Raw genomic sequence first — 26,294 nt, 5'->3', positions numbered from 1 at the left:
CTCTCTATGCTGTGGTCATCTTAAAACATCACAAGTTATATGATTTTTATTAGATTTTTGTTTTCTTTGAATAAAACATTCATTTGAATAGTTATCTCTAATGAGAACTTAAGATCACATAAACTCAGATAATATCCACCTTTTCTAAAAAGCTGCCCTACTATAGTGAAGATTGTTCTTAGAACAGAGACAAGACACAAATAACAAAATGTTCTCATGAAAATAATGAGAAGCGGAGCCAGCACTGTGGTGTAGTAAGTTAAGCCTCTATCTGTAGCGCCAGCATCCCCCACGGGTGCTGGTTCATGTCCCATCTGCCCCTCTTCAGATTCTGCTCTCTGCATATGGCCTGAGAAGGCAGTAGAGGATGGCACAAGTGCTTGGGCCCCTGAAACCAGTGGGAGACCCAGAGGAAACTTCTGGCTCCTGGCTTCAGATCGGCCCAGCTGAAGCTGTTCCAACGATTTGGGGAGTGAACCAGCAAATTGGAAGACCTCTCTCTATACCTCTTTCTATCTGTAACTCTGCCTCTCAAATAAATAAATAGATCTTAAAAAAAAAAAAAAAAAAGAAGGAGAGAGAGAGAAAGAAAGAAAATAATGGGCAGTATGACTGGTCTAAGTGCTCTGACATACAATTAAAGTAGTATCTAGCTAAGACTTTCTAAGTTTTACCTGATCAGAAGGATCTATCTGGCACATGTGTTAAAAGATTCTTTTATTGCCTAGCAGCATACATTCATAAGAACAAACAAAAACATACTTAATATAACTTGAAAAAGAAATGCAACTTTACTGTGTGCATTAGAAATTACACATATGGAGCAGACAAAAAACTTTTTAATAAATAATAAAAACAAACTTCTTGGGTGTGATTTTTAAAAAGAAGGAGTGACACAAGAAGGAAAATTATATCAGAGAATGAGCTAAATACATGTGGACACATATACAGACACATCTACCTTCCACCCCAGGGCAGATGACAATGTATCATCACCATGCTTTAGATGTAAAGATGTGGCTGCTACAGTCACATGTACAGACTTTGGGATCAGAAACACATGGAGTTAACATTGTCTTTCCATCAACTCTCTGGATTTGGGTGGGTTTGGGCACATTCTTTGGCTCCTTTAACCCTTCATTTCCTCAAATGCAAGGAGGAACCACAATATCTACGTCATAGGGTAGTTCTTTTCAACCAGTAATTTATTCAAATGCTTCCTGAAGAGTAAATATTTTAGCACTTTATGATAATATCTTTAACATCTTTTTTGTAACTAAATAATTTTATCACCTTTAGATATTTCTTCACATAACAATATTCTCAAAGGTGATGTGCCAAATAAATAATTTGATATGGTTATTTAGTATATTCATACCCTAAGAAAGATAAGTCAGGCATCAGGTTCACAAAATGTAGTTGTTACACATGGGTCAGATCAAATAAAAATCACACCCCTTTTCCTTAGAGAATACTGGCAGATAATGGCTGCCTTTTTTATAAAGCTGTCCTAGTAGAGTGAAGATTCTTCCTGGAAATAGAGACAAGCACAAGTGACAAGATCCCTTCTCACTAAGACCCAGAGCAGGATGGCTGGTCTAAGTGTTCTGCTGTGCACGTAAAGTATTATCTAGCTAAGTGTTTCTAAGTTTTGTCTGACGAGGAGGATCTACCTGACACACGTGTTAACAGAGAGATGCATCCATGGTCCAGATGGCACTTTCTGAAACACTCTCCAGGGAAGGGGCCTAAGAACATCAATGTTAGGGTCCTTTCCAGTTAATTCTTGATGAGGCAAACAGGGATTTTCTCAGTGTTTCCCAAACTTCAAAGTATAAGCAACAAAGCAAAAGTAAAACTCAGCTGAAATCCATGTTAGATCTCAATTTTAGAAAGTTTAAAGGTTTATTTATTTATTTAATTGAAATTCAGAGTTAGAGAAAGAGGGAGATCAGAGAGAGACTGATCTTCTGTCTACTGGTTTACTCTCAGATGGCCGTAAAGGCCAGGGCTGGGCCAGGTTGAAGCCAGGAGCTTCACTCAGGTCTCCCATGTGGGTTCAAGGGCGCAAGCGTTTGGGCCACCTTCCACTGCTTTCCCAGGTTCATTAGTGGGGAGCTGGAACAGAAGTGAAGCAGCCGGGACTCAAACTGGCATCCATATGGGATATTGGTGTCGCAGGCAGAAGCTTAACTGGCTGTGCTACAACGCCAGCCCCAGATTTCAATAAAATTTATCTTGGCTTATTAAAGTAAAATGCATTTCTTGAGCAACTTAAGGTGGGGATATTCACTGATTCAATCTGCTAATTTTTTTCACATCTTTCTCTGTGTACACCTCTCCACATCCAAAGTTTCAACTCAGTACATATTTATCTTCTACATGAATATCAGGTACAGAGAAATTAATAAGCCATAACAGGCTTCCAAAAGAAGTTAACTAAAATGAAGTTGCGCTCCTAGAATGTCAGAGGGCAATAAATTCAAATCAGGGGGAAAAAATGTTCCATTTTTTTTTATTTTCACTTAACATCTAACTGAAACTTAGCCTTATTTATTGGCTTTCTCTACAGCCCCACTTAAAATGCCGTGCTGAGAAGCAGCCTACAGAATTCACCACTGCCATGACAAGTTTGCCTCGGTGGAGGCAGAGCTTTTGGGCAGTGCTTAGGATATGGTCTCCAGGGTGCAGCCCCATGATGGATGACTGGTAGCTTTATAGGGACATGAACCTGCCCTGCCCTGTGATCTTTCCCTCTCACATGCACTCCTGCTGTGATCCAATCCACCAGGATAGCAGGCAGCAAAGGGGTCCTCACCAGGGCTGGAGCCATGTTTGGACTTCCCAGTCTCTAGAACCATAAACCAAATAAAACTCTTTTCTTTATAGCTTATCCCATCTGAGTATCATGCTATTAACAACAGAAAACAGATTCATACAATTACAGAAACCATGGCACCTCTGCCAAAAACAGAAACAAAAAACATTTAAAAAAATTTCTTCCATTAGGTTACAGAAACATATTAGCTAAGCTGCACACTTATGTATTATTATACCGATGTACTTGATGCCTATTCTACTCTGTACTGTATCTCTGAGAATGAAACAGTATTGGTTAATCTAACATCTCCCTACAATATTTTCAGAGTATTAAAGATGATTCAAAATTATCCTTGAACAGAAACATCTACAAAAAAATTAAAGCTTCATTATGAATCATAATATTTATATTCATAGGATGTTGCTGTGGGAAAGGAAACAACTATGGAGAATATATGGTTCAAACGTCCATGCAGAATACTCAAGGCCCACTCTTGCCCGAGTGGCTGTGAATACTTGAACACTCCTGGGACCATGAATCACATGGAGGACTTCCTACCCACTTGGCTTTCATGACATTTCAAACTCCTGTGATCCTCTCTGCTATAATTCTCCCAAAAGAACATTTTACAATGCAGATGGGGCTTCTCACATTTTATGGAGGTGGGTGGGGAAGGGGGATCTTTTTTTCTGCCAAAGGCCATTTGGATATTTGTAACATCATCTGCAGGCCACAGAGAATTTCCAACTTAAAAATTACCCTGCTAAAGACTTACTGAATTTTGAGCCCTGCCTGTTGTTGCCTTGGCAGGTCCAGACCAAATGATCCTCCCAGCCTTATATGGCCCATGGGCCAGAAGTTCCTCACCCCTGCTTCACGAGTATACATGAAAGGGAATATATCAATCACCAGAGGATCTCAACAAAATGCAGATTCTAACTCAGCAGGTCTGGGACAAGGGCCTGGAAGTTTTCATTTCTGGTAAGAACAGATACTACACTCAATCCTAGCCAAAAGGCTGAGAGACAATATAATTTTTCACTTCTAACAAGCTTCTAGATGATGCCAACACAGCTGTTCCTTGGACTACTACCCTTTGATATTATGGGCCTAGATTTCTTTTTACATATAAATTCCTGTCTCTTCTGAAAGCCAAATGTAGAAAGATATTTTTCGGGGCTGGCACAGTGCCACAACAGGTAAAGCTGCTGCCTGCAGTGCCAGCATCCCATATGGGCACCAGTTCGAGGCCCAGCTGCTCCAACTCTGATCCAACTCTCTGCTATGGCCTGAGAAAATAGTGGAAGATGGCCCAAGTCCTTTGGCCCCTGCACCCACATGGAAGACCCAGAGGAAGCTCCTGGCTCCGGATCAGCCCAGCTGAGGCTCTGGTGGCCATTTGGGCAGTGAACCATTGGATGGAAAATATCTCTCCTCTCTCTCTCCTTTCTCTCCACCTCTGCCTCTACCTCTCTGTAACTCTGCCTTTCAAATAAATAAATAAATCTTAAAAAAAAAAAAGATATTTTTCAAGTTCCTTAACTGACTTGGGTAGACAACAAGCCCTTACTGAGTAAGCATTCCACTTGTTGACAGCTTCCAGCAGAGGGCCTAGTAAGGTAGCTTCCACATTCTCATGTTCTGTGTTTCTTTGAATTCCTCCCCCATCTAAGAAGCTATATCAAAGAATGCCAGACCCACTGGTTTTTTACTGCACTTTGCTAACCTGCTTTCACCTAACAGAGATAAGTAACCACATTCAGCAAATCAGTTACATCCTAAAGGTCTGAGTATGCAGGAGCAAACAGCAGGGCCCTGAAGACCCCAGACCTGGATGACAACTCAAAATCCCTCTTCTGATACAGAGTCTCTCCTTCACCAAACTTTGGTCTGGCTCCTCTAAATCCTCATCTCAGTCAGGTCTCAGCTTTTGGACTACTGTTTCCAACTATGCATTGTCCAATTTTGGTAAGAACTGTGATTAGTAAGTTCCTCAGTACTCCTGCCATCCCCCAGGTGCTGTCAGATCACCCTCATCTGCCTTCAGCAAGAATTCTGTGAAGGGGATTTGGCCAAACCCCATTAAGAACGCTAGGGTGTTTCCTCTTTGAAATTTCCCATGGGCTAATGCACTTCCCCTTCCCTGACTATAAAATTCCACTTTTCCTACTATTGTATAGAGTTGAGCCCAATCCCTCCAAACTTAATAAAACCTCACTGCAGTGTCTGTAGACCTATCAAAACATTCCTAAATAAAATCTGCCTTCCAATTTTTTAAAAAAGATTTATTTATTTATTTATTTATCTACCTATCTATTTATTTATTTATTTATTTATTTGAAAGGCAGAATGACTGAGAGAGACAGGGACAGATTTTCCATATGCTGATTCACTTCCCAAATAGTCACACTGGCTGTGGCTGAAGCAGGAACTCCATCAGAGTCTCCCACATGGGTGGCAGGCTCTCAAGTACTTGAGCCATTATCTGCTACTTCCCAGGCACATCATTTTAACAAGTGTTAGAATAGGTTTCCAGGAGCTGGCACTGTGGCCCAGTAGGCTAAGCCACAGTCTGTGAGGCCAAATCCCTTAATGAGCACTGGAGTCCAGTTATTCTGCTTCTGACCCAGCTCCCTGCTAATGTGCCTGGGAAAGCAGAACATGGCCCAAGTGCTTGGGCTCCTGGCACCCAACTGAGAGCCCAGGATGGAGTTCTAGGGTCCTGGCATTGGCCTGGTGCAGTCCTGGCTTCCATTGCCATTTGGGATGTAAACCAGTGGATATAAGATATCTCTCTCTCCAATTCTTTCAAATAAATAAATAAAACAAATCTATTTTTAAAAGTAAAAGAATATTTTTTCCTTAACAGTTCTTTTTCCAAAAACAAAGAAAAACAAACCAAAACACACATACATCACACACACACACCCCTCTCTCCTCCAATTCCCCTTTAGGCTGGATCCTAAGATCTAAAGTTAAAAATTTTTTCAAATGCCTAGCCATGCTTTCCTCACTCGCTTTTGTGATCTCCAACTTTTGTGATCTCAAGTAAAAGAAATTAACACATTCAACTTCACCCTGTATTAACTAATGTTAAAAGTACAAAAGTAGTTTCGTCTAAATCTACATTCTCCCATAGGAATTCATACTACTGAAACAGATCCCTTTAATTACATTTGCCTAAATTAGGTCTAACAAAAACTCTAATGTTGGTGTTAGTAGAAAAGTTACAGGTTTTCTATACGACAGTGAAACCTTCACTATGCATGTGGGAGGACATGGGATTATAAAGTTTAACAGGGTTGAATATAGAATTTTATTGAAGAATGTATTACACATATAAACTGTTTAATATTTGAGTTTTTTAGTTCTAGTTTCAAGGACACAGTCTGGCTATGAAACAAGAATTTTAACAGATTTTCATAAAGTTATAAATACAAGCACCTTTTTGACATTATAATGCCTGGGCCAAAAGCCAAACTCTATTAACAGCAAAAATTTCAAGACAGTATTTTTCCCTTTAAAGAAAGTCCAAAACCCTTAATGATGGTTCTATGTAGACACAGATATAAGAACTATATGGAGTTGGAACTATACATAACAGAATAACATGTTGCTTGAATCTGCACATTTTAACATTTTCCAGATTAAAGTTCACATAAGCATTCTCAACAGACACTAAAAAGGCCTAACAGTGATAGACATTCAAATTCAGAATGAACTAAATTGCTTCCAATTCAATGTCTGACCATGGGATACAGTACTATGCTAAAATAAAAAGAAAATTTAGATTGCCTCTTCATGGAAAATATCCACACAAATATTTGTGGCTTTGCCTTACTTTCACTATGTAAGAGGCTAAAATAAGTCTCTGAAATTTCCATAAATATGGATAATATTCAGCATGAAAAACAAAAATGCTTGTATCCCTGCATCGTATTGTTGAAATTGCATGGGTTTCAAACAAAGCAAGACTGGTTGAGTTAGTATAATAGCAATTTTCCAGGGGAAAAAATCAAGTCCCATACAAATCTGTGTCAGAAATATATTATTTTGCCTAGTTATTTTAAGGACTAGATTTTGTCTCTGTAAACAGGAAGGAATAAAAATTACACAACACAAACATTACAAAAGCAGATTATATACGAACAATTAAATATATTACTAACTATACCCAAACACTCATTTCCTAAAAAGTGAATGTCTCAGAAAAGACATACTACTATTCTCCCAAAATTTTTGAGTTAAATATAACCTAGGTTCAAAATACGCATCTAGTTTTATAGACATTTTCATCTTAAATTTCATAAGTGAAACCACAAAGTGAGATAAGGAATTATGAATCTTATTCAGGATTAAAACCTTTTTGGCAATGAGGAAGCCACAGTAAACCCACCCAAACCTATCCTTATCTTATTCTCTGCCTTGACTTTGGCCATCCCCTTTCATGCAAAACTTTGGGTCTTGACATCACACAGTTCTCCAGCTCAGTAGATTACATCATGCCACTCTTAGATGCTATCACAGAATAATGAGGAGAGAGATTTCCACAAATAAGGTTTATTCTTAAACTTGTGGATGACACAAGAAAGGAAAAATCAACTCCCCTTGAATTGGGAATGGGAAGGGTAGTAGTAAAAGGCAATTCAAGAAAAATCTCAAGAGTAGGAAATTTAAGTTGGATCTTAAGGAATGGTAGGCATTCAGATAGAGAAGAAATGGGAAGGACATTCTCAAATGTAAGGAACAGTATGTGCAAATGGACATGATGTGGATTAGCAAGACTCATTTCTAGAGGAAAATTTATATGTATTGAATATGGACTGTGGGCCCGGCACTGTGGCACAGTGTGTTAACACCCTGGCCTGCAGTGCCAGCATCCCATATGGGCACCAGTTCAAGACCTGGCTGCTCCACTTCTGATCCAGCTCTCTGCTATGGCCTGGGAAAGCTGTAGAAGATGGCCCAAGTCCTTTGGCCCCTGCACTGCTGTGGGAGACCCAGAAGAAGCTCCTGGCTCCTGGCTTCAGATGGGCGCAGCTCTGGCCATTACGGCCAATAAGGGAGTGAACCACTGGATGGAAGCCCGCCCTCCCTCCCTCCCTCCCTCTCTCTCTCTCTCTCTCTCTCTGAATTAGGGAGTGAACTATTGGATGGAAGACCTCTCTCTCTCTCTCTCTCTGTGTGTGTGTGTGTGTGTGTGTGTGTGTAACTCTGACTTTCAAATAAATAAATAAATCTTAAAAAGAAAAAAAGAAGTTTACCAAGAAACAAAGCTAAAGTAGACTGAGGTCTTGTGACCAAGAGCTTTGCAGACCACAATATGGGGAGTAAGACTATACATTTTAAGAGTTTTAAGTCAAGGAGCAACAAAATCAAATAATCATAGGAATCTGGAACTGGGTAGTTAGTCCAGGTAGAAGGCTGATGAAACCAAAACAAGAGACAGACACCTAAAGCAAAGCAAGATCTGTGGATAAAGAACAGGTGAGATATGTAAGCAGCAGCAAAGAGAACTTGCTGACTTATTAGCAGTAGAAAGCGCCAGACAGTGGGAAGGAATCTAGAACCCTTCGTCAGAAGACAGATGGAGTTTAACAGGAAGATGACCAGTTTGCTTTTAGACAATTGAGTGTAAGACAGTTACATATATGAGTCTGAGATTCAGGTAAAGATATGAACCAGACACATATACTGGGAATTATCAAAATAAAAAATAAGGACTTTGACTATTTAAATACCACTCTTTTAGTACACAAAACTGGTATTCCAGAAATGCCAGATTTATCATTGCAGAATAGCCCATTCCTACTAACAGAGGATGTTATTCTTCAGCATAATGAACTTTATCCTGTTTTATGGAGATTGAATGCTCTTAGGGGTCTACCAATATGCAAGCTCAAACACAAGTAAATAATGACAGTCAGATTCTCATTTCTCTTTTTCAGCATTGAGGTCCATCACAAGAGTACGTGGCTGGAAGTCTTATCATATAATTAATTGTCTTTATAAAGCACCCAGTTTATTTGGTCAAATGTGTTATTACTTATGAGAAGAGTATTCTAAACAGAGTTCTAATGAGAACACTCACCTACTATTCAGCACACAGGCATGCAATTTAACTGTCTTTAGTCAAAATGTGGAATTAAAACCACAAATTACTTATCAAGGCTTTGAAACTAAGCAAGTTCAGAAAATTTAATTTATGTATAATTATCACTTTCAGTATCCTATATTTCATTGCTGAGACATGTAAACAGAAACAATGGTGGTATATAGGCAAATTAAAATATTCACACATTCCTCCACTAACAATTTTGTTCGATTCACTGTGACTTGAATGTTAGACACTGGAAAGGAATCCCTTCACTGTGGCCCAGTGCTCTGGGGGTCCTCAGAATGGGCGCAGCGAATCATTCAACAGTCACAACAAAAGAGACTAAAACGGCTTCATCAGTAGGATCCAAACTTTCCTTCTTCATACCTATACACATATCTTCTCCTCCCAAGGGATTCTCCAGACTCAGAAAGTAGAAACAGAGAAAAAGCCCTTCTCTTACCAGGAAGGAAGGCTACCCATTAACTCTTGTTCTGCCAGAACAGTTTAATATTTCTCTCTTTACCTATGAAATGAAGAAGCCCTGCAATATGCTGGAATTAGCATTAAGTATCAGATGATTCTGCTGCTCTTGCTTAGTGTTTGGGAACTTTCTGCAGAAGCTATCTCAACCCACACCTGATGTCAGGCAGAGCTCCCCAGGCACACTGGCTGGCCAAATCTATCCCCCTGATTCAGTGAGTCCCTACCTCCTTTGTTGTCCCCAACAGCCCAGCACCATGCTAAGGAGTCACCTTACACAGCCTCTATGGTCTGTTCAGCAAAGCCAGCACTTCTTCCTGAACTCCACAGGTCCACACAGGAACTCTTCTTACCCTGATATTCCTTCTAACGTGCCTTCTTCCCCTGCTTTTCCAGAAGGCTCAATACCTGGCATGCAGGCGACTGCACGAATAGGCTGACTTCACCAGCTGCCATACTGAACACCAAAAGCTAGCAGTATGATGTTGAAATCGGAAAAGACCCCCTAAAATTCACACTAAAATATGGCCCCTTAAAGTTCCCTAGAAATGCTATCCGGGGTGCCACATGTGCTACTGGAATTTGGGGTGCCTTACGATTGCACCACGGGCTTATTACTAAATCCCCAATATTAATAAGCCCAAGAGGGTTCTTGCCTAATATTTAGAGAAGAATTCTAAATACCGGCACAGATAAACGAGGCAGCATGGTACGTCTTAAGCTTTTATTTAGTGAGAAAGATGCATAGGAGAGTGAGAGCTTTATTTAAGGGAGAGAGGTGAATAGGGGTTCATACCGAGCACCAGGAACCAGCCACGTGGATGAGCATCTAGGCCAGGAAGCCTATAGCACATGGCCCAAAGGCCATGCGCCCTGGAGGCACGGGGCTACTGCAAGCCCCCTCCTGACAAGAGGCCAGGGAAGAAGAGCAGGGCCAGGCCACACCGTGACCCAGCTTTTAACCCACTTCCAAAGGGGCATGGTTAATTAACCTGATTGGCTGGTGGGCACCAGATGTGGCTAGGAAGGAGAATGAGGCCACACAGGGACATGGCAAAGGCATCAGGTAGGGGCATGAGGCCACACAGGGACATGGTGAAGGGTGGTCTTCCAGTTTACAAATCTGATCCATTTTAACCTGTATGCCTGCCTTCTTCAATGTGACCTACATGACACTACGTTTTAAAGGTCTGTGTTGTCATTATGCCACAGTAGCAATTTTTTCCCGCACTGAAAACCTTTTACATCAATGTATGTATTTTTAAAGTGCTTCTCCCCCCCCCTCAAATTCATTATACAAATTGGCTCCTCTAGGAATTCAAGAACTAAAATTTAAACATAATTTTAAAATCAGTTCTCTTAGTCTCAAACAACCAACACAGGATAAAACAGTCTATTCTATCTGCTCATGATATAAGCAGAAAGCACACACCCACACATGCACACAAATTGTCAAAATGTGACAGGTGGCTGTCTCTGCAAAAGACAATTTTTCAGTGTTTACCTATGTCTAACAATGAATAAGTCATAATAAACATACAGGCTAGCTTAAAGATAAATGTTCATACTGAAATAAACTGGTTAAGAAAAAATACACTATTTTCTAAAAAAAAAGTAAACTTGAAATTACTTACTTTCTGCTCAGGATTTTCCTGAAACAAAAGTCCAAAGTAGTCCTTCTCCAAGAGATTAAGATGTTCACATACTTTGTCAAATAACACTTGTCCCTTTGCACGTTTCTGGAGAGAAAGAAATGGTATCTTTACCTTTCGAGTTTACCATTCCACAAGTATATAAAAAAAAAAAGAGCATTGTATCAGATACCTGTTTTTCTATAAATTAACATGAAGTTTTCTAACCTTCTAACAGTATGTAGGAGTGATGGGGAACTTCTTCCATTTCAGCCTTCTTGCCCTATACACATACGAAGCATAAAGCCCAAAATGAAGCCGGATCAATGGCCTTTACTTACTGCTATTCCAAGCTAAACATAGACTATAAAAAACAGAACATTAGGTTCAGTGCTCATTTACTTATTTTAAAACAGTATAAAAGTATGTTCAAACTGTTTTCCTCAATTGTTCACAACGGCTCATGATATATCTACAAGGTACACTCTCCAGGAAAAACATTTGGCCTTAACATTATTTAGCATCCTAACATAATTTATCCCATCATCATCTAGGTTTGATTTTTTAATTTTTGTTTCATGTTATCTGTAGAAGAGGATTTTTTAAAACCATTCATTTATCTGAAAGGTAGAGTGACAGAGAGGGCATGCAAGAGAGACGGTCAGAGGAATCCCCTATCCACTGGTTCACTCCAAATGCTCAAAACAACAGGGGCTAGGCCAGGCCAACCCAGGAGCCAGGAGCTCCATTCTGGTCTCTCCTGGTGGGTGATGGAGACCCAAGTATTTTGGCCACCTGCTGCCTCCCCAGGTACATTAGCAAGAAGAAAACTAGCCAAGATTCCAGGCACTCCAATACAGGAAGTAGGAGACCTAGACAATGGTTTAACCTGCTGAAGCACAATATCGTGCCCCTAAAATATTCTTTCAATACCAGCTATACTGTATTTACAGTTTTCTAGGGAATTAAATGGTGATTATCCCTTAGGATTTTTAAGATACAAAATAATAAAACTATAACAATAAATCAACAGCCTCTAAGCACTGAATATATCTTTGTCTTGAATAACCTTTTTTATTTTAATTTAAGAAGGTGCTGTCAACAGAGACATTAAAGCCCTTAATTGTCACAGAAGAAAAGCTCATTGTCTAAGGCAAAACATAATCAAAGTGGTGACTCATGCCCAATTAAGATGCATACTCCTGGAATAGTCCAACTGTGAGGTCAGGCCACACACGCCCCCCACTGCCCGACATACATTGGTAGAAGCCACCACTGGGCTGACAGCGAAAAAACAAACCCCAGACTTTCTGATCCTCTCAATGAATACTCTCTCTAGCATACTGTATACTTCTTGGTTTATCCAGTTCCTCACAGACATATCCAGTATTTTTTTATTATTAAACCTTTTAAAACATTTAATAACATCTCTGGAAAAAAATTACAGTAAATAGTAAAAGGAAGGAGAAAGCCACACAGATCTCATTATTTCGACATAACAAGCAGGGTGCCGCACATATCACTACAGAATGACATTCAGACTGTAATATCCAATTTAATTTCTAAGTCCATTTAAGACAGATATGTGCCTGTTTGTCTATATATTTAAAGTATATATAATTACAAGGGTACTTCAAAAAAGACTGTGGAAAACAGAGTTCAAAGATTAGTTTATTTTGGTGATAAAAAAACAGAAATCCATGCATAAGCATTGTGTTCAAAAAGTTTGTGGAAAACTCCATATTATGAAAAACTGAGTATGCATAGATTTCAAATTTTCTTTGTACCAAAATAAATTTATTTTTTAATTACATTTTGCCAGAAACTTTTTGATACACCCCTATAGCACAGGCAATAAGAGTATTGAGCTGTGTGTGTCAAATACAAAAGTTCTAAATACATTTCCATTACTTACAAGCTATTTGACCCACAGCAAGACAGTCAACTTCTATGTGGGTAAGTCTGAATATTTGTGAGATGGGAGTAACAATCTACCACATGAGGTGTAAGGAGTACAAAACAAGTAATTAATAAAAAATTGGCTATGATGGTGTATGAAATCATGGTAAATCAAACATATCTCAGTTCAAAAAGAGAAAAAGCATTCCAACATTTGCTTAGAATCAATTATTAGTAATAAATCATACTTTCTCACTGGTTTTTATTTCAAAAATGGATTCATGCTCTCATGGACAGAATTTCTCCAAATGATTAACAGGAAAACATCCATGGAGCTCAACACCATAATTTGCTAGTATGTAGAGCCTTTATTCTGGAAACCAGCATGGGGGTTTACTCTATCAATTACTCTATCATTCAAATTGTGTAAGCCCTTATTATTACTAGACAAGAGTGACAATGGGAAAACAACTTAGTCTCCTTATCTGTAAAATAAGTAAGTGTAACAGCTACTTGAATCTCTCACTGTGAGATTCAAATTAACCTGAAGAGAGGATATGTCAAATTGCCAAAGTGCTTCTATCAATCATTGCAGAATTCTGTCCCTAGGTGTTTTTTTCTCCAGCCTATGTCTAATAAACAACAAAATTAAAAATAATTAAACAAAAAAACTAACATAATTCAGATGGACAGGATATGACACAAATGAAGAGAAAATCAGCAAACTGGAAGATATATTCGAGAATACCACCCAGAATGCAGCATGAAAGACAAGAGAAAATATGAAAGCACTTCACAGACACAAAGAACAGAAAGAAGACCACATATACCTCAGAGTCCTAGAGATGGAGATGACAGAATAAGGGAAAAATATTAGAAGACAGAATGGCTGACAAATGCTACAAGTCTTCAAATTAAGGAAATCTGATGGATCCCTAGAAAGAAATAAAATCCATCAGTCCATATCATTTATTTCACAAATTTATTTATACTCATTTGCATTCAGATGGTTTTGACATGCATTATTTAAATATAGTATAGTAAGAGCTGGTGTTGTGGACTGGCAGGGTAAGTGCAATATAAGCATCCCTGTTCTACCTCTAATCCAGCTCCCTGCTAACGCACCTGGGAAAGTAGCAGGAGATGGTCCAAGTCCTTGGGCCCCTGCACCCATATAGGAGAACTTAAAAGAAGCTCCTGGCTCCTGGCTGTGGATCGGCCCAGCTCCAGCCATTGCGGTCATTTGGGGAGTGAATGAGGGGATAGAAACTTGCTCTGTTTCTCACTCTCCATCACTCTCTCTCCCTCTCTGGCTCTCCATCTCTCTCTGTAACTCTGGCTTTAAAATAAATAAATCTTTAAAATAATATTATTATAACAATAATATAAAGGCACCAAGGAAAGAAACATGAGCTAAGGAACAAAGAGAAAGAAGAAAAGAAAATTGTAAGAGAAAATCCAGAGAGGCTACTTCTAAGAAATCAAAAGCTGATGTTTTTTAAAAGTTAACGCAAAAAACCAACCAACCAAACAAGATGACTAGTTTATATTTCGTCTTGTCTTAAAAAGAATTAAGAAATTTGCAAAAATTAAGAGTGAGAATGGGAGAAGGAGAAGGAGGAAAGGCTGTAGCGTGGGAGGGTAGGGGGTGAAGTATCACTATGTTCTTAAATCTGTATATATGAAATACATGAAACTTTCTAACTTAAATGAAGTTTTAAAAGAATGTAAGAGATTATCAGAGATACACATTAAATGCCATATATTAATGTCCCAAGTTATAGAATAGTACAGTACTGATCTGCAATCAAACTTGTGTGTGTATGTTCTGACATAAACACCATTTAGTCATGCAAAATTTCTTTCTTTGGCTTCAAACTGTTTCACAACACAATCCACAAGTAATAATTCTCACTCAGGAGACTGGAACCAATACACAACTCATAATGGTAGTACATAAAAATGCACAGGGCCGTGCAGGTCAAAATCGTTCCTTTTCAACCCTCCCAGATTCTCAACATGGAAGAAAAGTGCTGTAAGTTCTCTACATGTCCTGGTTTGACCATCAGCCCTACCCTCTTAACAGATGTATAACCACAGGCAAGTTATTAAATTATTCTATGCCTCAGTTTCTTCTCTTTAAAATAAAAATACTCACCTTATAAAAGTGATGAGAGAATTAAATAAGGTTTATGTAGAGTGTTTAATAAAATGTTTGGCATAATACACTGATTCATTAAAGGACAGCTGAAATCACAGGACCTTTTTGAGTTTCTCTAAATGTCATTAAAAAGGTTTCACAGTTATTTAATCTAGCTTCTTTATTTCCCAAATGAAAAAACTAAGATTGCAGAATGTTCATCTGATATAATTTCTTAGGTTGATTTTTTTAATTTCTTTTTAAAAATTACACCCTTGTTTGTGATAGCCATAAGCATTAGTCAGTCATTTATACTTCTACTCGAGAAGGCAATTTTCTCCTATTATTGTTTGGGATCTTTTTAATAAACAGCTTGAATCCTGTTATATGAAATATTACAAAAACATGTTTGTAAAGCAAAATATCTGTGTATTTTCTTGATTAGCAATCTATACCTAAGATCTCGTAGTACACAATGCTGGTTCATTAGTTATCATGACAGAGGGTACTGCCCCTGATAAACAGAACTGCCCACATCCCATACTGAAATGCCTGATTTGAGCCACAGCTACTCTGTTTCTGATTACATTTTCCAAACAATGTGCACCCTAAAAAAGCAGCAGGTGATGACTCAAGTTCTTGGGTTCCTGCCACCCACATGGGGACCTGGATGGAGATCCTGGCTCCTGGCTTCAGCATGGCCTAGGACTGACTGTTGCAAGTATTTGGGGAGTGAACCAGTGCATATTAAGTTCTTTCTCTCTCCCTCTCTCTCACTTCCTCCCTCCCTTTTTGTTGCTCTCCCTTTCAAATAAAATTTTTTTAAATGGAACTTTAAAAAATTCATTTTACATGTATGGCGCTTACTCTTATGGTCTTCTCCCTTTGATATAGGCTGAGTTCTTTAGGAAAAACTATGTCTTAGCAGCTCCTACAACAGCACATCATGGAGCTGAAAGATATTTGTTGGATACAGCCAAAAACGTAAGAGTTTAGTCTAGAATTCAGGCCTGCTGGCTCTCAGTCTTTCACAATCTCCTGGATGTACCTCATGGACTACCAACCCATACCAACACACACTGCCAACTAGAATCTTGGGGAAGTCCAGCCACAAGTCTACATTTTCTCAACTCCACATTGTATTCCACATTGCACTTCAACTCTTCTTTGATAAATTAGAACACTTCCAAATATCCTTTGGGTATTAGAAGAATGACACAGCAGCAGAGAAGCCACAGTCTATCCCTTTCTCTTAGGAACAGGCCATCCTCACTTTACAGAGGGGACAGTCCCTTCAGTGACACCAGATTCATTGTTATTTTTTTCCTGTTAGTTGAAGTATGCTTTTGCTTTGTACAAACTGTGTCAATCTGTATTCTGATAATAATGCAGCATCAAGTTCAATGAACAATAAAAACTAAACAGCTCTTAATAAAACTTGTCGTGTACACTTCATAAAATAATTTTTATTTTCTGTATTAAATGACAACAAGCTTGGGGGCCAGCACCATGGCTCACTTGGTTAATCTTCTGCCTGCGGCACCAGCATCCCATATGGGCGCCAAATACTGTCCCAGTTGCTCCTCTTCCAGTCCAGCTCTCTGCTGTGGCCCAGGAAGGCAGTGGAGAACGGCCCAAGTGCTTGAGTCCTGCACCCTCATGGGAGACCGGGAGGGAGCACCTGGCTCCTGGCTTCGGAACGATGCAGCGCCAGCTGTAGCAGCCATTTGGGAGGTGAACCAACAGATGGAAGACCCCCCCCCCCTCTGTCTACAACTCTGTCAAATAAATAAATTAAAAAAAAAAAAAAGCCAACAAGCTCAGCAATCTAATTTTCCTGTCTGTTTCTCCATAACCCTAACCCTACTGACACCACTGACCAACAATATAAAATCAACTGGCTACAAAGCAAAGAATTATTTGATCTCCTTTTCAGGTATCAGATATTAAAAAAAAAAAAAAAAGACTGTATAACAACATTAAGGCCATCAAAAGGAGACAGACAAAACCAGATGACTGAGACTAGTTTAAAATAAATGATCCAAGGACTCAAGGACTTCAAGATCAGCTTTTAGCAATGTTCTCTTAAAAAACAAACCAAAAAAAAAAAAAAAAAAAAAAAAAAAGACAAAGAAATCCACAGCACATATCCAGTCGAGGAAAGGCAGGCTGGAATCTGAGACCGTGAGCAAAGTCCCCAGTGCCTGCGCTGTTATTTGTGGCATTCACTGCTGAGGCCAAAACATGACATTTCTGGAGGCCTTTCAACTTGGGAGGAATTTGTGCAACTGCTTACCAACGCAGATTGCAGTCACCGCCACACACCACTGGCGTTTTTATAAAACACCATCACTGTCTCTGTGTAGGTCCCTCCACACTGCAGTTATTGTGTACCGAGAAGCCGGTGATGGGAAGTGCACAATGCAATCCATACATTACAGTCCCAGAGCTATGCATTTTACACTAGTTCTAAATTACACCATGCAAATATAAAAGGCCAAGGAAAGAAAGGTATGCCCAGAGCAAATATAACAACCAGTACATTGTTATAGGGGTGGGATAGGGAAATCAAATAAAACCATACAGAAGAGGAAAGACTATCTCAAATAGTCTAACACCCAAATTCATCAGATAATCCTTTTTCTACCAATCTGAGGGAGCTGTCAACTCACTCTATCCCAAAGCTGACTCAAACCTCAGGAAAAAAGGAATCCTCCCCCTTGATTTTGTGGCATGTGTTAAAAATAACTCCAGAACTAAATAAATCATTTATAAAAAAGGAAAATTTTTAAGTTTCCCTGATCATTATAAAAATTGTTTGATAAGCTTTAAACACAATTAAAAGATAGGTAGATATGTTTGCTATAATATGCAAACACATACAAATGGGTTCCAAAAATTTTATGGAAAAATACAGTTACAAGAAAATGCAGGGGCAATCACTTGGATTAGTGCTTAAACACACTTAGTTGGGATACCCATAACCCATACTGGCAGGCCTGGGTTCAAGTCCTAGCTCCACTACTGGTTCCAGCTTCCTGGTTCCTAGAAAGTAACAAGTGATGGTTCAAGTGGTGGAGGCCACTTCTTATCAATGTGGAAGACTCCAATAAACTTCTGGACTCCTGGCTTTGGCCTGATCCAATGTCAGCTCTTGCAGGCATTTTGACAGTAAACCAGCACATTCTAGGAGATCTCTTTGTCTACTGCTCTGCCTCTCTGACAAATTAATATTTTTTAAAGATTTTATTTATTTATTTATTTGAGAGAGAGAGTTAGAGACAGTGAGCAGGAGAGACAGAGAGAAAGGTATTCAATCTGCTGGTTCACTCCCCGAATGGCTGTAAAGGCCAGAGCTGCGCCAATCCAAAGCCACAAGCCAGGAGCTTCTTCCCAGTCTCCCACGCCAGTGCAGAAGCCCAAGCATCTGGGCCATCTTTCACTGCTTTCCCAGGCCATAGCAGATAGCTGGATCAGAAAAAGAGCAGCCAGGACTAGAACCGGTGCCCATATGGGATGTTGGAGGCTCAGGCGGAAGATTAACCTACTGAGCCACAGCACCAGCCCCAAATTAATTAATATTTTTTTTTTTTTTGATAGGCAGAGTGGACAGTGAGAGAGAGAGACAGAGAGAAAGGTCTTCCTTTGCCATTGGTTCACCCTCCAATGGCCAGAATTCACACTTCCATGAACTTTCTGAAAACCCTTCATCTATATAGAGATGTATGAACACATATTATGTGTGTACATGTATATGAATGACACACATACAATACATGCATCTTTCTTTTTCTGAATAGTTGAAAAAGTTTTTCAAATCTATTTTGATTAATCAGGGAAATTTATATATATGAGTATACGTCAATAGTTCCTGAAAAATGGAATTAAAAGATAAGCTTGATTTGGTGCAAAAAAAAAGGTTTGAAATACATATACAGAAGGGATCTATGAAAAGTTCATAGAAAATCCTATGAAAAATTATGCCCTGGGGGCTGCCACTGTGGCATAACAAGCTACACCACCACCTGCAATGCTGGCATCCCCTATTTGAGTGCCAGTTTGAATCAGAGTTCTCCCCTTCCAATCCAGCTCCCTGCTAATGCACCGAGGGCAGCAGAAGATGACGGCCCAAGTACTTGGGCCTCCATCCCCCAAGTGGGAGACCCAGATGGAGTGCCTGGCTCCTGGCTTTTGGCTGGACCTGTCACAGCTATCCAGCCTTTGCAAGCATTTGGGGGTGTGAACCAGTTGATCCCTTCATCTCTTCCCCCACCCTTTGTCACCCTTCCCTTCAAATAAATAAATCTTCAAAAAAGAATAAGGCTTTGATTTCAATGTTTTTTGCAAGAAAATAAATTTTATATTTCAATTCCATTTTTCCATGAACTTTCTGAAGTGCCTTCATATGTACACATGTTTACACAGACATCAGATTTAGGTAAACATGTGGGGTTTTACACATCACTCCTTACCAGGAAGAAAGCAAATTTTCTTGTAAGTATGGTTTTTCAGAGACTAAGCTATAAAAAAGAAGGAAGGGAGAAGAAAAAGAAATCTCTCACAGATCATTAAAGATCCCTATTTCATTTCCATTCCTCAGAATCCCAGGAATTCTGACAAAATACTGGGGAAATTGTGCAGTGTTACTGATACAACACGAATCACTATTCAGTACAGTTTTAGGTGCTACAAAAACAGCCCCGCTAGACAGAACAGACTTCAAGGATGCCCTCTAGTACTTGTACCCAACGGTAATTTTAAAAAATTAAACAGGCTCATCTTTAATAACCTTACATCCATACATTAGCTCCTCAAGCAAAGAGGTATTCCCCTTTCTTCTGCTTTACAAATTAAGACCCCGTTTAATGAGCGCAATACTTCCAATCCCATCCAAGTCTAAATGCCATATTCAGATTGAATATTTTTCCACCTCAGTTTGCTGGGCTTTGAGATATTTCAGAATTCTTATTAGGGCACACAGTTCATCTCATAAGCAACTAGGTAAGGTTAAACAAAATAGAAAAATGCATTTCATCTTTATGCTCTGTGGAAAATGGTACCATGCCATGCCCACCACCAAAAAAATACCACTGAAATACTGCTGCTCACATTACTAACAATTAAAAACGCATTAAACACACTGTTGATCACAAATTGAAGTTTCACATGGCCCTCTTTTTCTTTCTTACACCAAAAATATAAATGCTAATTTTTAAAGAATAAAACATGAATCTTTTAATTTTTCATATGTAACTATACCCTATATTTCTAAAGCATAGTTAGGTTTTTATTTCCTGCAACACAGAAGTTTTCAAAATGCAAGAATCAGCTCAGAGACCAGAGAGCACCCATCTGGAGGTCTTTCTGTCTCCACAAAGCCAGACATGTAGGCAGGAGTTCCCTCCAGAAAACAATTCTCACTTCTCTCATCTATATTCTGGCTCCATGACAAACCCAAAAACAAGCTCCAAAATGAAACTGCAAAAAAACTCAGAAGCCACAGAGCAATGGATGTTGATGCTTGTTAAGGAAACCATATTTGCTGCTTTTTACACAAGAAATTATTTTTTTGCTTAAACAAAATAATTAGGAATAGTAAACACTGCTGTTAGTTCTAACACATGGCAGTTGCTCAGCCATTCATAAACACAGTAATGGAAACATCCCTAAGGTGTGTTCCTTTAGTAATAAAAGTTTAATGGAGTCACATTCTAGTGTATGAGGAAGAACCATCTAAAGCTTCATTTGCTCTAAGTGAATACCTGTTTAATAGCCTACAATTTCTCAAGTGAGAATCCAGCTAAATTTCTACTTCCAGGGTTCATTTCAGTGGTGAAGTAAATTAAATAAATTCATCTTGGACATTTAATTTTTTGGGAACCAAATAGTTATGGCAATGTCTTCTTTCTCTCACTCCCCCAACAAGAAGGTAAGTACTTGGATAACAAGGATTGATTTATTCAAAATTTCAAGGTAAAGTGTATTATTTTTAAATTTTATGGGATTTTTACTTATATATAATAGTACTAAATAAACTTTAATTTTTGAACACAGGCAACTTTTTAAATTACAGTCATTATAAACATTTAAGTGGTATATGTTTACAGTATGGGAATTCCCAAATATTGATAAGATATGAGAACAATATTGTGAATTTACCTAAAGCACAGGATTTCAGTTTTTTCATCAAAAGTTAAAAAAAACCTGGTGAAATCCTGAGAAAAATAAAAAAATAAAATCAAGGTCCTAAAATATGATGATAATAATTATAGTCACTACTTATTAAGCCTTTACTGTATGCTAGGCATTGATCAAACATCATAACTAGGCAAATTCAGCTGCCAATTAGAATTACAAAACAGCTGACGAGTGAATCCAACTAGTCACTTAATAAGACCCCCTACTGCCTTAATCTAGGGTATCTACTCCACGCACTCCCTATTATGAGGGAAAAACTTCCCACCAGTCAAATTAATATTTCAACAAGACACTGATGGGCTCACCCTTGACCTGGGGAGCAGATGCTCTGCCTTGGGAGAGAGTATGTTCCAGCCTCTCAAAGCAGTGCTAAGCTCTAGGAACACTCACGCTCCAATTCAGCATCCAATCCACTGAACTAGAAGCTTCAAAGGTGATACCTGGACCTCTGATTTTTTTAAATTTTATTAGACTATTTCTTAGACCAGTTCTAAGTTCACAGTAAAATGGCCCCTGCCACAAGATACGCACAGCCTTCCCCACTATGAACATCCTCCAATAGAGTTGTTACAGCGAATGAGCCTACACTGACATATGATCATACAATATCCATGTATATATTTCAGTTTAGTTTTGATGTTGTACATTCTATGAGTTAGAATAAATATACAAGTGAAACTGATCCACTATTACAGCTTTACAACCTAAAAATCCTCTGTGCACCTGCATTTTTAAAAAAGCTTAACCAAGGACTCTGACCATTAGATAAGGCAGATACCGAGGTCAGCAAACAGAATCCCTGTTTCAGAGTTACACTATCAGCCTTCACACTCCAAGTCCATCTGCTTTTAGTTTTCAACCTGGCTAGGTGATATTCAATGCATTTTTCACTTCTTTCAAAGAGCCAAGATAATGGGATAAAATATCAATTGTTCAACTTTTCACTTAAACTCATCTGCCAATCTGCAGTGACAACTATATGTGAAAGAAATGAAGAAAACAAAAATCATCAGGTAGAAAAACACAACATCTGTAGATCTTACCACAACATAGACCAGACCAGATCTACATCTATAGAATTGTGTATAAATCTTAGCACAAACTAGACCCAAGGTAACTATTCCTACACCTCTATGGCCAATTTATCATAGAAGTCAAGCTGCAATGTAAAATCATCTCGATCACTTAAACATTTACTTTATTATGGCTGTAAATCCGAGGGAGACAGGATCTGACAGGCAACTGATGAGTTACTTAGCAACAGCTGCTTTTTGTTCTTGAATTCAAGGACAAGCAACTTCTGGTCAATATGGAAAAAAAAAAAAAAACATTCATTTTGGCATAATTCAGGTTTTAAACATTCATCTATCTCATGCTTCAGTGTTTCCATTCAGTTTGACATTCTTTTCATTCCTGGTGGATGACAAATTAACATAAAATACAAGAGTAAATGATGATAAGGTCTTTGTTCACTATTGGCAGGTGAATCTTTAAGAGCTTATTGTCTTAAAACATACATACCCACAAATTCACATGAGGATACTCCGAAAGTATTTTGTGGAAAAACAGAATGAAAAATGTTTATTTTAGTGCAAAAAAATGTGAAATCCATATACAGTTTTTTCATGACGCACATTTTCCACCAACTTTTTGGAGACCACCACTCCCTCATACACTGTAGTATAAGGGGAAACCTGTGAGGTGTCAGGGGGAAACATTAGGATGGAGCAGCTTTTGTGTGCACATGGCTCTGAGGCATGTCTCCCAAAAAGACTACCTTATCAGTGGAGTGCCCACCTGACCCAAAGGTGCCAAAAATCCAACCCTTTGTGCACTGCCCAAATGCCTTAACCTTTTTACTTCTCTTCTAGTGAAATTCTACCATTTACGACTCTGTAGAACAGGCATCTTCTTTTAAAGGGCAAATATCTCTTACAAGGCAGAATAGGCATCATTCACACATTAAAGTTATTCACTCAAACTGCCAATCCTCTCATTACTTAGTTGTTTATCTGTAGATGTGAAAAACCAGGAATTCCGGTTCAAGAGGGAGAACAAGTATGCAGGAAGCATATTTTTTGTTTGAAAATACTACAAGGGGCTTACTAGATATCATAATGGATCTGGGAACAAGTCTAAGGGGGAAATGCATCAAGAAACAGGAACATAAATGAGTGTGAAATCTAACCACCAACACAGGAATGCATCCTTTCCCCTTTGCTTCACAGGCTCCAGCTTGTGAAGCTCAGAGCTTGGCCCAGAAATGTCTAATGTCTAATAAACAAAGCCACAACTATAAACAAAAATTAACGAGGCCAACCAAGTGGTTGAAAACCCTTTGCAGTCAATCCTCAGTGTTTGTGTTCCACATCCATGGATTCCACCAACTTCATTTAGAAAATACTTGGGAGGGGCCAGCATTGTGGCACAGCAGATTAAGCAGCAGTCTGCAACACTGGCATCCCAGATGGGCGCTGGTTCCTATCCTGGCTGCTACACTTTTGATTCAGCTCCCTGCAGACTGAATCAGTCTGGGAGGGTAGAAGACGGCCCAAGAGTCTGGGTCCCTGTACCCATGTGGAAGACCCAAATGAAGCTACTGGCTTTTGCCTGTGCAGCCCTGGTCATTGTAGCCACTTAGCAGATGAAAGATCAATCTCACTCTCTCGCTGTAATTCTGCCTCTCTGTAATTCTGCCCGTTAAATAAATAAATAAATCTTGGGGGGGGGGGGAAATACCTGAAAAAAAAAAAAAGGTCTTTACTGAAACTAAACACTCTTTTCCTTGTCATTATTCTCAACAATATAGTACAGGAACAATTAACATACCATTACATTGTATTAGGTATTGTAAGTAACGAAGAGGTGATTTAAAGCCTATAGGAGGATGGGCATAGGTTATATGTAAACACTACACCTTTTACATCAGGAGCTTGAGCAAACAGATTTTAATACCTGTAGGGAATCCCAGAATCAATCCCTCTCAAATACCAAGGCATAACTGTACTAGCAACAAACAAAACAACATATTTGAAGTAGAATAGCAGTTCTATCCTTTCATTTCCTATAACCCACCTGTACTCTGCCCAATAAGCACATCTGCCCCATAAAATAATTATCAAGACACTTGCAAGAAATAATGAAGGAAATGAGAACTTAAGACAAGCATGTGCAAAAAAAAATGAAAATTGTCAAAACCATGGCTACTAAGCTACCACAACCAATTAAAAGACTTTACAAGGTATCAAGAAAGCATCCTGGTAACTGATATGTGCTAGAATCAGGGAGATCATTCACCTTACTTTAACCTAGTGATAAAATATGCTTACTCAAATTTTCCTAAGTAAAGTAAGAAGTGGGGTTCCAATTCAAGATGGTAGATGGAACAAACACATTTAGCTCTGCTCCCAATAGAAGCTATTCTAAAATGATGCTAAGTGTGCCTGTTTCTGAGTGTGCACGCATACGTGTATTCTTAACACATGAGAAAGAGAATGGAATGAGCATCAGCAAATATATGGAAAGCACACTGAAAACAGGTAAGAGGTAGAGTCAGTACATTTATATTTTATGCTTTCTTTGCAACCTCCACACCTCTCCTGTGTGATGGAAGCCCACTTCTCCATATGACTTAGCAGACTGAATAACAATTTATCTGAACCCTAACCATACACTGGTTTTGCAAGATGAAGGATTCCTAGTTAAATCCAACCCAAGGAAAGCCTGGGTCAAAAAGTGGCCTGGTCATTTGTCACCCTTGAAACCTAAGAATATATGAAAACCTCTACTTGTAACCCCAAATTTCTTCTAGGACTTTACTATTCAACTACTTTAAATTGAAAATGTTGGCTGGCGCCGTGGCTCACTAGGCTAATCCTCCGCCTGCAGCGCCAGCACACTGGGTTCTAGTCCCGGTCGGGGCGCCAGATTCCGTCCCGGCTGCTCCTCTTCCAATCCAGCTCTCTGCTGTGTCCCGGGAAGGAAGTGGAGGATGGCCCAAGTGCTTGGGCCCCTGCACCTGCATGGGAGACCAGGAGGAAGCACCTGGCTCCTGGCTTTGGATTAGCGCAGCTCCAGCCGTTGTGGCCATCTGGGGAGTGAAACAACGGATGGAAGACCTTTCGCTCTGTCTCTCCCTCTCACTATCTGTAACTCTCCCTCTCAAATAAATAAATAAAATCTTTAAAAAAAAAAAAAAAAAGAGGTTGGTGAGCCCTCTGCTCACGGCTGCCTGACTCCTAAAAAAATAAAAATAAAAAATAAAAAAGAGGAGTGACTATAACTATAACAAGGAGTATAGTTTCAAACTCATAGCCAAAAAAGTCTATCAAGAGGCTGGCACTGTGGCGTAGTAGGCTAAGCCTCTGTCTGCGGTGTCGTAATCCCATGGGTGCCAGTTCATGTCCCAGCTTCTCCTCTTCTGATCCAGCTCTCTGCTTATGGCCTGGGAAAGCAGTGGAAGAGGGCCCAAGTGCTTGGGCCTCTGCAGCTATGTAGGAGATGAAGAAGCTCCTAGCTCCTAGTCTCAGTTCCAGCCGTAGTAGTCATTTGGGGAGTGAACTAGAAGATGGGAGACTTTTCTTTCTCTCCTTTCCTCCCTCCCTCCCTCCCTCTCTCTCTCTCTCCCTCCTCCATATCTGTAGCTCTACATTTCAAAGAAATATTTTTTAAATATATCAAAAATTTTAAAGTATTTCTTTTAAAAGTTACTAAACACCATTTACATTTAAACTTATTTCTTGAACTCACTGTATCAAAAAGATAACTGCTCCACCATGTTTATAGCAGCACTGTTTATAACAGCCAAAACACGGAAGCAACCATGGTGTTCATCATCAGATGAATGGATAATGAAAATATGGTATGTAGGGCTGGCACCATGGCTCACTTGGTTAATCCTCCGCCTGCGGCACCATCATCCCATATGGGTGCCGGGTTCAAGTCCGGGTTGCTCCTCTTGCAGTCCAGCTCTCTGCTGTGGCCCAGGAAGGCAATGGAGGATGGCCCAAGTGCTTGGGCCCCTTC

General features: G+C 39.2%; 1 protein-coding gene across 50 annotated transcripts in view; it reads right to left on the bottom strand.

The window, feature by feature from the left end:
* EPB41L2 (erythrocyte membrane protein band 4.1 like 2) overlaps positions 1-26,294 on the bottom strand; it is a 244,336-nt gene that overhangs the window by 76,352 nt on the left and 141,690 nt on the right. For all 50 annotated transcript variants that reach the window (XM_017345371.3, XM_070073565.1, XM_070073581.1 and 47 more), the window contains exon 4: positions 11,036-11,140. In XM_017345371.3, the coding sequence (XP_017200860.2) occupies positions 11,036-11,140 (105 nt within the window). The remainder of the gene's footprint in view (positions 1-11,035; positions 11,141-26,294) is intronic.

This window comes from Oryctolagus cuniculus, chromosome 5 (assembly GCF_964237555.1).
Source record: "Oryctolagus cuniculus chromosome 5, mOryCun1.1, whole genome shotgun sequence".
Taxonomy (NCBI): Eukaryota; Metazoa; Chordata; class Mammalia; order Lagomorpha; family Leporidae; genus Oryctolagus; species Oryctolagus cuniculus.
Note: the sequence above shows the minus strand (reverse complement) of the source record. Positions and strands in the feature narration are given on the sequence as shown.